At 47.2% G+C, this 10,275-nt stretch overlaps 2 protein-coding genes across 3 annotated transcripts; both read left to right on the top strand.

The window, feature by feature from the left end:
- Positions 1 to 723: 723 nt before the first annotated feature.
- LOC149340644 ((3R)-3-hydroxyacyl-CoA dehydrogenase-like) lies at positions 724 to 2,825 on the top strand. Of its 2 annotated transcripts, none has more exons than XM_089551317.1 (3): positions 724 to 960; positions 1,333 to 1,529; positions 2,325 to 2,825. In XM_089551317.1, the coding sequence occupies exons 1-3, from the start codon at positions 810 to 812 to the stop codon at positions 2,742 to 2,744; spliced, it is 768 nt and encodes a 255-aa protein (XP_089407443.1). In that variant the 5' UTR covers positions 724 to 809; the 3' UTR covers positions 2,745 to 2,825. The 2 variants fall into 2 exon arrangements, with proteins under 2 accessions (XP_089407443.1, XP_089407444.1); XM_089551318.1 differs by having other exon boundaries at positions 728 to 960; positions 1,336 to 1,529.
- A 2,341-nt stretch (positions 2,826 to 5,166) lies between these two features.
- LOC149340643 ((3R)-3-hydroxyacyl-CoA dehydrogenase-like) lies at positions 5,167 to 10,068 on the top strand. The gene is made up of 3 exons (XM_089551315.1): positions 5,167 to 5,369; positions 8,101 to 8,294; positions 9,443 to 10,068. The coding sequence occupies exons 1-3, from the start codon at positions 5,219 to 5,221 to the stop codon at positions 9,857 to 9,859; spliced, it is 762 nt and encodes a 253-aa protein (XP_089407441.1). The 5' UTR covers positions 5,167 to 5,218; the 3' UTR covers positions 9,860 to 10,068.
- The last annotated feature ends 207 nt before the right edge of the window (positions 10,069 to 10,275 follow it).

Below are 10,275 nucleotides of genomic sequence, written 5' to 3'. Positions count from 1 at the left end.
GTACATTTATGTTGTTTTGTATATTTTTTGGGACCAATAAAGCCTAACTTCTTTAAAGTATGCTGCACATTTTTGTTTTTCGAGTGTCTGGAAAACTCAGGGTAAACAAATGAACATGCAGCAGGGCTCAACTGAAAGCCAACCTCACTGCAAACACGACAATCATGCGCTACGTATTAGCACTGTATTCAAAAGTTTAAGTTGTCTCCGTAAGGTGCCCATACAGGCACATAACCTTCTTCAGCCGTTTTTAGCTTATCTGAGTGCCCTTTCTGGTTGGTTGGTTTATGGGGTTTAACGTACCAAAGCGACTAAGGCTATGAGAGACGCCGTAGTGGATGACTCCGGAAATTTCGACCACCTGGGGTTCTTTAAAGTGCACTGACATCGCACAGTACACGGGCCTCGAATTTCTCCTCCAAAGAAATTCAACCGCCGCGGCCGGGATCGCACCCGCGTCTTTCGGGCCAGCAGCCGAGCACCATAGCCACTGAGCCACCGCGGCGGCTGAGTGCCCTTTCTGATGGCTTTGTTTGTGCTCATATCGCCCAATGTGCCTGACCTTAAGAGGCGAACAAAAAGGACAAGAATAGCAGAGAAGAGTTATCTTTTCTCCCGATACAACCAACCACTAAGAAATAACCGCATACAATCGGCGAAAAACACTCTCGACCTAGGCACAAGGGTCACTGCCGGGGAGCTGTCGTTTCTGAGTGCTATCTTCAACCCAAGGTGACAGAAGCTTGTCAGTAGGGGCAGTGCCTATTAAGCGGCCGAAAGCCACGCTTCCAGGTAAGCTTTGAGGAGCAATGTCTCTCAACGGACGGCTGGCCCTGGTGACGGGAGGAGCGAGTGGCATCGGCGAGGCCGTTTGCCACACTCTAGCAGCCGAGGGTGCTACCGTGGTAGTCGCCGACAAACAGCTGGAGGCCGCTAAGAATGTGGCGAAGTCGCTTCCAGGTCAGTTGTTACTCAATATTTCGAAGCAGTGTTGCGAAGAGCAATTCTCCATCAAGCAGCATTTCTAGGGACATTGTGCGATAAACGGCGCTTCATAAAGTTACTCGATAAGGTGATGGGCACCTCATACTTACAGGAATTTCCAGCAATTCTAATTGTGTTTCATTATTAAGCAATTATATACTACCTTACTGTCAGAAAAGTATCAGCCAGGTGAGGTTTATGGCCCGTCTACCAAGCAAGAAACCGGCAATGTTTAGCCAATCTTTTTAACATATCTGAATTTACCACTGACGTCGCACAAACTGAAGTTATTCAGTTGGTATTGAATAAAGCAGAAATAAATAGTCGAGTATCGTCACCTTCCACAAGCAGGTGACGCCAAGCACCAGGCCGTGCACGTGGACGTGGGCGACTCGTCCTCCGTGGAGCAGCTCTTCAGCAGCGTCAGCGATGCATTCCCGCAACCGCTTAGCATAGTGGTTAACTCCGCCGGCATATCGCCCACTGCACCTCTCATCAGCTGCAGTGATGAGGCGTTCGACGACGTCATCAGGGTAAACCTGAAGGTAAGGTGGCAGCTGGTGGAAGACTGGTAACCTCCTGGCAATATTTTTTTTTTCGTAAAAGCTTTCAGTGAGATCCGCTGCGGTTGCTGAATAGTCCTGGCATTCTATTGCTAAGCCCAGTGTACTGGTATGAATTCCCTCCCGCAGTGGTCGTAAATATTGATAGAAACGAAGTCCGAACGCGTCTACCTGCGGCCCGGTACGAACCCCAGGTGGGCGAATTTAAACCGGAGCGTTTGTCTACCATATCTCTCATAAGCCACCTGGATCTGTCGGACGTTAAAGCTCACATACCATACCTGTGCTTCACTTCCTGTGCTTTGGGCTACAGATTCTTTCAGCGACCACTGACGACGATAACTACTTAAATTTCGAGGTGAGAAACAACAGCTTCTTTAGAAAAAAAAATGGTCGAGAGTTCTTCGTCGATGAGGTAAGTAAAATTAGGGCGGTCGAATGAGCCACATGGAAAACTGGGGAAGTTTATAAACTTCACTTCCTTTAAGATCGCAGCACAACCGTAGGCACGCACGCAGGAAAAAAGAAACACACAGGACCCGCGCTCCTACGCATTTGTCTGTCACAACACAAAGCACAACAGACAAATCCATCAAACATATAGATAAGCGAGCCCTTGCTTCCTAATTAAGCCTCGAAGTGTGCAATCCCGTCGTCTCTGTAGTCACCACAAAAGCATCTGCAACACGGTCATTATAATTCTGTCTGGACATATGGCCGCAGCACTGCTTCAAAAGTCCTCCCCAAAGTACTTACGCTGTCCGTTTCTCCTTGCAGGGGACATTTCTTGTTGTCCGGGCAGCCGGCCGCTTGATTGCCGGCTACGGGGCAGCACTGCCCGCGGGAGGCGCGTCTATCGTCACCATAGCCAGCATCTTCTCCAAGAGCGGCTATCCCAACTTCGGCGCGTACGCTGCTTCCAAGGCTGGCGTCGTGGCCCTCACCAAGACAGCGGCGCAGGAACTGGCTCCGTACGGCATCCGCTGCAATGCCGTGCTGCCGGGCTTCACGGAGACCCCCATGTCTGCAGCGTGTGCGCCTCCAGGCATGAAAGATGCAATCATTTCGGTGACACCTCTCAAAAGGACGGCACAGCCGAGCGAGATTGCCGAGGCAATCAAGTTTGTTTGCTCACCTACAGCCAGTTCTTTCGTCACTGGCGCAGCGCTGGAGGTTAGCGGAGGGCTCAACATGTGATTTGCCGCTCGAGAAATCGCGTAAGCAGCAGAGGATTCTCTTAACAACCAAATGAAATAAAATTTTGGTTTTGGCTCCATAGTGTCTCTTTTCTTATTGCACCGCGAGTAAGCTGTCGTTCACTGGCGACGTGCAGCCGAGGCGCTGGTCACAAGAAGCCAACGACACGTGTATCCACTGCGCACGAGGAACGCAGAAAAGGGGAATGTATGTTAACTGTTAAAGTGAATAAAACTCGAAGGCATGCTTGGTTGTTTTGAACTCTCTTATTACGACTGCACGTAGAAAACCAGAAGACTTTCCGCGACCTTCGTAAGGACGGGAAAAAAAAATCTGCTAAAGCATATTATATGACCGTGAACACCTTAACCAGATTTTTAGTTAATTTTGGCGTAATATTTTCTTCTCTCTATGGTAACATAATTTGGGAGATTTTACATTTTCGTGTGGACGTTTTGCACAGATTTCGGCATAGATATAAATAGTATCCGTGTGGCGCCGTTCTCTGATAGACAACAGATGTGGCTTTGACTCTGAACGAAAGCTAGAAGCCCAGGTTTCACGAACAGTGTTGCTATGGATTTGTTGCTTACTCTATTCTGCTGCTGCCGAGCAGCTGCTGGCAAGCATCTGCTCGCGCACAGGATCGCAGCTTGTGCAGCTTTTTTTCCTAGCGCCAGGTACTGTTTATTTTCCTTCCGAGTATTGCTGTACGCTGCGCCGACGTTCTACGCATGCGAATGTCCTGGGCTGCACCAACGAAGCATTCGACGACTTCATCAGGGTAAGTGTGAAAGCGGAAACAGTGCAGTCGTAAGAGTACAGCGATCCACTGGTCAAACGACTTTAGAGATTACAAGTTAGCTTGCGAAAATTACAAACTTCAAAAGCACTGCCAGCAACTATATGATGGAGCGTTGTAAAGGGAAAGCTCTCAATTAGTTATGGGTGTCTTAGTGTCAAAGAATTCATTAGCTGCTACAATTTCTATGGTGCATTACCTTCCTGCCTGAATATTTTTTTCTACGCGGAGGGCTTCCTATAAGGAGCGTCCGTTCCAATCAAAGCAACTATTCTTAGAAGGTTATATCTTTAAGATTCTGAAAAAGTAATCAGATCTGGGTAATATAACCAAGAGATCTGGGCCTGAAAAGAGATTTGTCGAAATGTATGCCTAAGGTCGCTCACGCCTAAAAAAAAAGACACCCTCTCTTGTAGGAGTACCGGGCTTTTGAAAAACATTCAGGCAGATAAAGTTCTGTCTGGTAACACAGCCTGAATAAATTCTGGGGCTTAAATTACTGCCCTGAAACCTAAAAGACTTGCAGTGAGCATCTGAAGTTTCTTTTTCTTTCTTGATAGATGAGAATTGCGATCTTTCATTTTATCGTCACAATAAAATTATCAACCACAATTTGTATCGCATATCAAAAGAGAATAAGTTAGGACATGCTGGTAGCTCATAATTAAGAAGAAATAATACTGCGCAAAAAAAGCAAGACGAATGAGAAGGCACGGATGAGCGCTAACTTTCAACTCAGGATTTACTGCACTATCAGAGGCGTGTATAGACACTTACGATAAATGCAAAAATCGGACATTCCTAGTTGCAAATTAGCGCTTCTCCGTGTCTTCTCGTTCATCCTCTCTTCTTTTATGCGCAACTATTTATTTTCTGCAATACTTATTAAGACGTCGTCAAGTGTTGTAATGAAAAAGACGTTGGAAGTTTTTTTTTTTCAAATAAAGGAACTACTTTTTAACATATTTAATACATCTGCCTTCAACTCACTCGTAGGGCACTAGATCTTGTTAATTGTTTCTACCCTTTCCTTATGCTGTTCCTGATACATTATTTCACCGACTGGTAACTTCACGCAAACACTCCTCTCTTACGCTCTTTTTCTGGACACTATCCGTCCGAACGGCAAATACAAACACTTGAAGCAATAGGGTCTTCTGTGACTTTTTGCCGAAGCATCGTAGACTTTTCCGCGGTTTATATGCAGTAATCATTGCCGAACTGACAACGTCTCCTCCGTGATACCGTCCCGTCCGCAGGATCGGTTCGCAAGTGTCAGTTAACCTCTCGCAAAGGTAGGAGAATAATTGGATAATAATTATGAGCTCCATATGTTTTTCTTTATATTCCAGTCATTCCCATTGACTTTCACCTAATGGGGCGTTTACAAATTCTTACAAGTAGGCAGCAACTCTTTCCTATCCAAAGAAATAAAACAAGCACCGCTACACAGCTGCCTTTAGCATTGCTCGTGCTTGAACTGAACTAAATGCTTGGAATTTTCGGCGGACAGTTAGTTGACCGCGGAGACAAAGACATCGAAAAGCGCGCAAAGATAAGCGCTGGTGTATATCTAGCATTTCCCAGTAATCTCAGTGAACGACTGGGCGACTCCGGGTCGAGTGGAAGGCATTCTGTGTCAAAAGAAGCTCGAGGAAAGCTGCGACGGACGATGTCTCTCAGTGGGAGCCTGGCTATCGTGACGGGAGCTGCCAGCGGCATCGGGGAGGCCGTCTCCCACGCCCTGGCTGCCGAAGGCGCCTTCGTGATCGTCGCCGACATTGAACTGGAGGCCGCACAAAAAGTGGCCAAATCTCTGCCAGGTCAGTCAATGACTATTTATGGCAACCGCGCAGCTTTTCCGGTAGAGGCAAATTTAAAGTCTTCAAGTTCTTCAAGATTAACATTCCGTTACCTGCTTCTTTCGTTTATTTCATGGTACCATTTGTTTCCCCTTTATGCATGGATCGAATCCGGAGTAGAACCAACTTCTGGTTAACAATGAGTGCCATCAACATTATCAACAAGAGAGAGAGGAGGAAGAGAGGGTATGGAAATTACCGTGGCATATGTTCTCCTGGCACCATTAAACATGGGTTTGGTTGGGCTGCCGCGGTGGCTCAGTGATTATGGTGCTCGGCTCCTGACCCGAAAGACGCGGGTCAGCACCCGAGCACAATATGGAGGCGAAATTCTAGAGACCCGTGTACTGTGCGATGTCAGTGCACGTTAAAGAATCCCAGGTGGTCGAAATTTCCGGAGCCCTTCACTACGGCGTCCCTCACAGCCTGAGTCGCTTTGGGACGTTAAACCCCATAAAACCAAAAACCAAACATGGGTTGGAGGTGAAGGGGCCGAAAAGGAAGGAAGGAAGGAAGGTTGAGTTTGGAGTGTAAAGGGGTTGCTATCATGGTGACGTGTGCTGTGTAATTAAAAAAGAAGAATTTTCGTCCGCAGTGTGCCTATGCGCTGACGCTCGAGACTACGGCATTTAATCTAAAAAGCGCTTTGTTGGCACACTCCGTGGACGAAAGTTGGGACCCCGATCTCAGTAGCCTCGCTCTCGCACTACCACTCACGTCGTTTTTTAGTGATTCCGAGTGCTTTTCTCCCAGTCCTTTCTCTCTATGTATAGCCGACCAAATATTTAAGTGGCATGATTTTTGCATCCTTAATTGCACCTTGTGAAAGGCTTCTCTCGAGTAAACCGCTGGCATATTCATGCTGTAATTAGACGCATGTGGTGGCATTTGGTCGATTTGTTTTCATATGTTTAGGTGAAGTACTTGCCAGATTGGATCAAAATCATTAGAAGTCCGCATCGTCTGTGCCTATCAAGAGCCAAAACAGGCGGCACACGCACCAATGGTTATGGTTCATCTCGCTTCCGCCTCTGGGTAAAACTACCTTTCGCCCCATGTTAGACAAGTCGTTTACCCAGAGTAAGTGCGACTGCACCGCCAGAACCAATGCTACGTATTCCCGCTGTTTTGGCTCTTTGTTATCTGTAGATGATGAAGATTACTAATTATTTTGGTTTAATGAGACAAGTGCTCCACTCAGGCATAATAATAATAAAAAATGGCGCACCAAATGCGTCGAATTACAGCGTGAATGTGCTAGCGGTTTAGCCCAAAGGAGCATTTTACAATGTTCCATTTGGGATGAAAAAATCACGCCAGTTAAAGATTTAGCCGGGTGTACATCTGTTATTATTAGCGCAGCTTCAACCACCATAAAGCGTTACATTGCAGCACAGACATAGAAGAAGTACAGATGAGTACAGTATTACTGGTGCACTAAGGCAGGGATTTTAGAGGAATCATTCCGTGCATGTTGTGCTCAACCAAAGAAAGATTATTGCTTACTAATTTTTTCAGCAGATTAATGATGGAAGAGAGCCAGCAAAACCATTTACTGACAGGTAAGTTCTGTGATTTCGAAAATGTACAAAGCGTGGCGCAAAAAAAGTATTCATCAGTCAGAACAACGGCATGTCGCTGAAAGCAGCCCCAACCGGTCTTTCAGAAGCAAAAGCAAGACAATAGTTTGTCGTCTCATTAAACTACTTTGCCTTTCAAACCCGAATCAACTTAGCTTCGCTGCAGTTTCAGCGTCTAAACAATGGAGTGCGAACGTTCTTGTAGGTATGTACTGTACATCTGTCGAGAACGGAGGTATCGTGGGCGCAAAATATAGACAAGCTTCACATCTGTACTCGAAAATGGATTGCTTCTGCCGTGGAAATATGAGGATCGGCTTCCATCAGGTGTACACCCGCAACGTACCTGGCTCACATTGCCCTCAGCGTTAAGGCCGCCGAATTCGAGTTTAGGACTTACTGGCGTAGCCCACAGAATGCCGCGGTTCTTACCTGTGCAATATTTGGTTTTGTTTCTAAGATTTAACATCCCAAAGCGACTCAGGCTACGAGGGAGGCCGCAGTGTGTGTGTGTGAGGGAGGTTGTTTAACGTGCACTGAAATCGCACAGTACACGGGCCTCTAGCAATTCGCCTCCGTCGAAATGCGACCGCCACGGCCATGCAATTGTCTGAGAAATCTGAATGTATGCCGTCGGTCAACACTGCCAGAACCACAAAACGAACTTCACGAGCTTTCCAGTGCTTATAGCACTATAGAGGCAAGCAAAGGTCGCTGTCTCGCTTCACACGTACCTTGATCTGCATATGCACACATGTTTCACGTTTTTTCAGATGGTTATGCCACCGTTTCGAATGCGCCTAGATGCGTTAGCGAATGTTTGAAGAGTTTGACAATATTCTCTTTTTTCTTCCTTCAAAAATTTTCTGAATGGTATCACCTACTTTAACTTTACCAGCTTTGCAGGATTTTCAGATAACATTGTTACGAAAGCCGAAGGACTAAAGTTGTGGCGAGCGACTTCAGAATACTGCACAGATGTTTTTGTTTTTTTCTGCTCCACACTTTATTCCATGAAAGGTATGAAAATTCAAAGTTTTGCGGGGTATGGAAAAAAATGTGGTTACGAAGCTTTTTCAGTGACTTCAGGCGTCCTCGCCGTCATTTTACAGGTGGCGCGAGTCATCAGGCCATGCATGTAGATGTGGGCGACGCCACGTCCGTGGAGCAGCTTTTCAACGGCGTCAGGGACGCGTCCCAGTTGCCGCTAAGCACCGTCGTCAACAGCGCCGGCATCGTACGCTCGGCCGCAATCAGCGATTGCACCGATGAGATGTTCGACGAAGTCATCAGAGTCAACCTTAAGGTGGGAGAAAGGCATCTCTGTCCTCACCTTCGATATTTTCTGGACAGCGAGAGAAAACAGTGATGAAGCGAAAATAACGAAACAATCCCGAATGTTTAGGCAAAGACAATATTGTCGGAAATGGCGTCTGCGCTCTTCTGAACAGGATAATCTAAGTGAACAGTTTCTACAGCGGAAATCTTAAGTTTTCTTGCATGCGTAGGGACAAACAAACCTAGATCATCACAGTATAAGGCGCATTCTGAGCGCCGAGCTGCATAACCAGACCAGAATGTTCAGGTCCGAAACTGCTGCATTCACTTGCTCGCCACAGATCATGTTATCAAAATTGGTTGAGGATAAGTGCTCCCGGGAACACCCTTACGTGGACACGTTATGAATGCTCTGTGGTCAAGGTTTGAGGTAAAGAAAATCTCTATCGTAAAAGCGCAGTGAAGGGTCATAAAAATATTTGAAAAGTAGCCATAAATTTGGAGGGACACATTTTAACTGGACCTCAGAAAGATTTTGCTGACGATGTTTATCCGGAAGTCAAACATTTTACAGACAGGCAAACAAAAAGGTCAGGCATGATGCTGCTGCGAACCGGATAATGCATTTCGCTTCGAGTTCTATTTGTGTGGGATAACACGTTTTAAGGCGACAGCGTTAAGGAGCCCTTGTCGCGCAAAAGCCGGGGCCGTCTTCGGCGTGTGTTGTGAACGTCATTTACCGCGGGCGGAAAATCCACGAATAATCCTCAGAGAAGTAACCTAAGTTACAGGTGGGCCACCTAGGTCACGTAAACTTGGGACGTCATCACAACCTGCCCACCGGATTGTGAACAAACTACGCACCATGGCAGGTGGCAGTTAAAGCAATTACTGGTCGCGAAAGGTCGCTCGGGAAGAGCAATCTGTGTCGCACAAGCCACACCTGCGGCAGCACCTTCCATCGAAGGGCTGCAGTGGCGCATCGCTTAGCCGCTGCATCACTGCGCCAGGAGTGGAATGAGGACTTCCAGTTATCTATGAATGTTTAGTAGAGAAAGACCAATTCGTTATATATGGCCATTAACCAATAGGGCATGCATTGTTTCGGGCACCTTGAACCCCGTGTACCTCATTCCGCATTCCAACAAAAAATACTTTGCACCGATGGCTTTGCAGGGCACCTTCCTCATGACTCGCGCATCGGCCCGCTACATGCTCCGCTCCGATGCAGCGCGGCCCAAGGGAGGCGCTGCTATCGTAAACGTGGCCAGCATCATGGGCAAGAGCGGCCGTGCAGGCTTCGGCGCATACGCCGCTTCCAAAGCTGCCGTCGTAGCGCTCACTAAGGCGGCGGCTAAGGAGCTGGCAGAGCACGGCATCCGCTGCAACGTCGTGTTGCCCAGCTGGACGGACACTCCCATGAATGATGGCTTGCCCGAGGACCAGAAGGCCGTGGTCTGTTCCATGACGGCGCTGAAGAGAAGCGCCCAACCGCAGGAGATAGCCGAGGCGATCAAGTTCCTGTGCTTGCCGACGGCTAGCTCCTACATCACGGGCGCAGCGATGGAAGTCACTGGAGGGTTTGACATGTGATTTCTGAGCAGAACACGCAGTACGAGCACTCTGCAACCGCTTGGTCATGCTTCGATTTCTCACTCATGGTAACGTCCGCGACCAAGGTGGCTAAAAGCGGAAATACGAGGCTCACTTTTCCGATATTCAACGTTCTGCCCCACCGGCACGAGAAAATAAAGACTACACACGAAGATTTGCCTTTAACCGACGTACAATAAAAAATTCGCTAAAGCGGATTCTGAAAAACACCTAGTCAAAATGATAAGTTTAGAAGTTTGGTGGTTTTGGCTAGTTGGTAATAGATTATGTTGAAGGGAGGCTTAACGCGACAAAGGAGAAGAGAGGAACACAGGACAAGCCCTAACTTACAAGTAAAAGAATTGAATGCTGAAGAATTGTGCCCTTTCGTTACAAGAAGTTACAAGAAACGAGCT

Source organism: Amblyomma mixtum, chromosome 6 (genome assembly GCF_055824585.1).
Source record: "Amblyomma mixtum isolate Tamu chromosome 6, ASM5582458v1, whole genome shotgun sequence".
Lineage (NCBI taxonomy): Eukaryota > Metazoa > Arthropoda > Arachnida > Ixodida > Ixodidae > Amblyomma > Amblyomma mixtum.
Note: the sequence above shows the minus strand (reverse complement) of the source record. Positions and strands in the feature narration are given on the sequence as shown.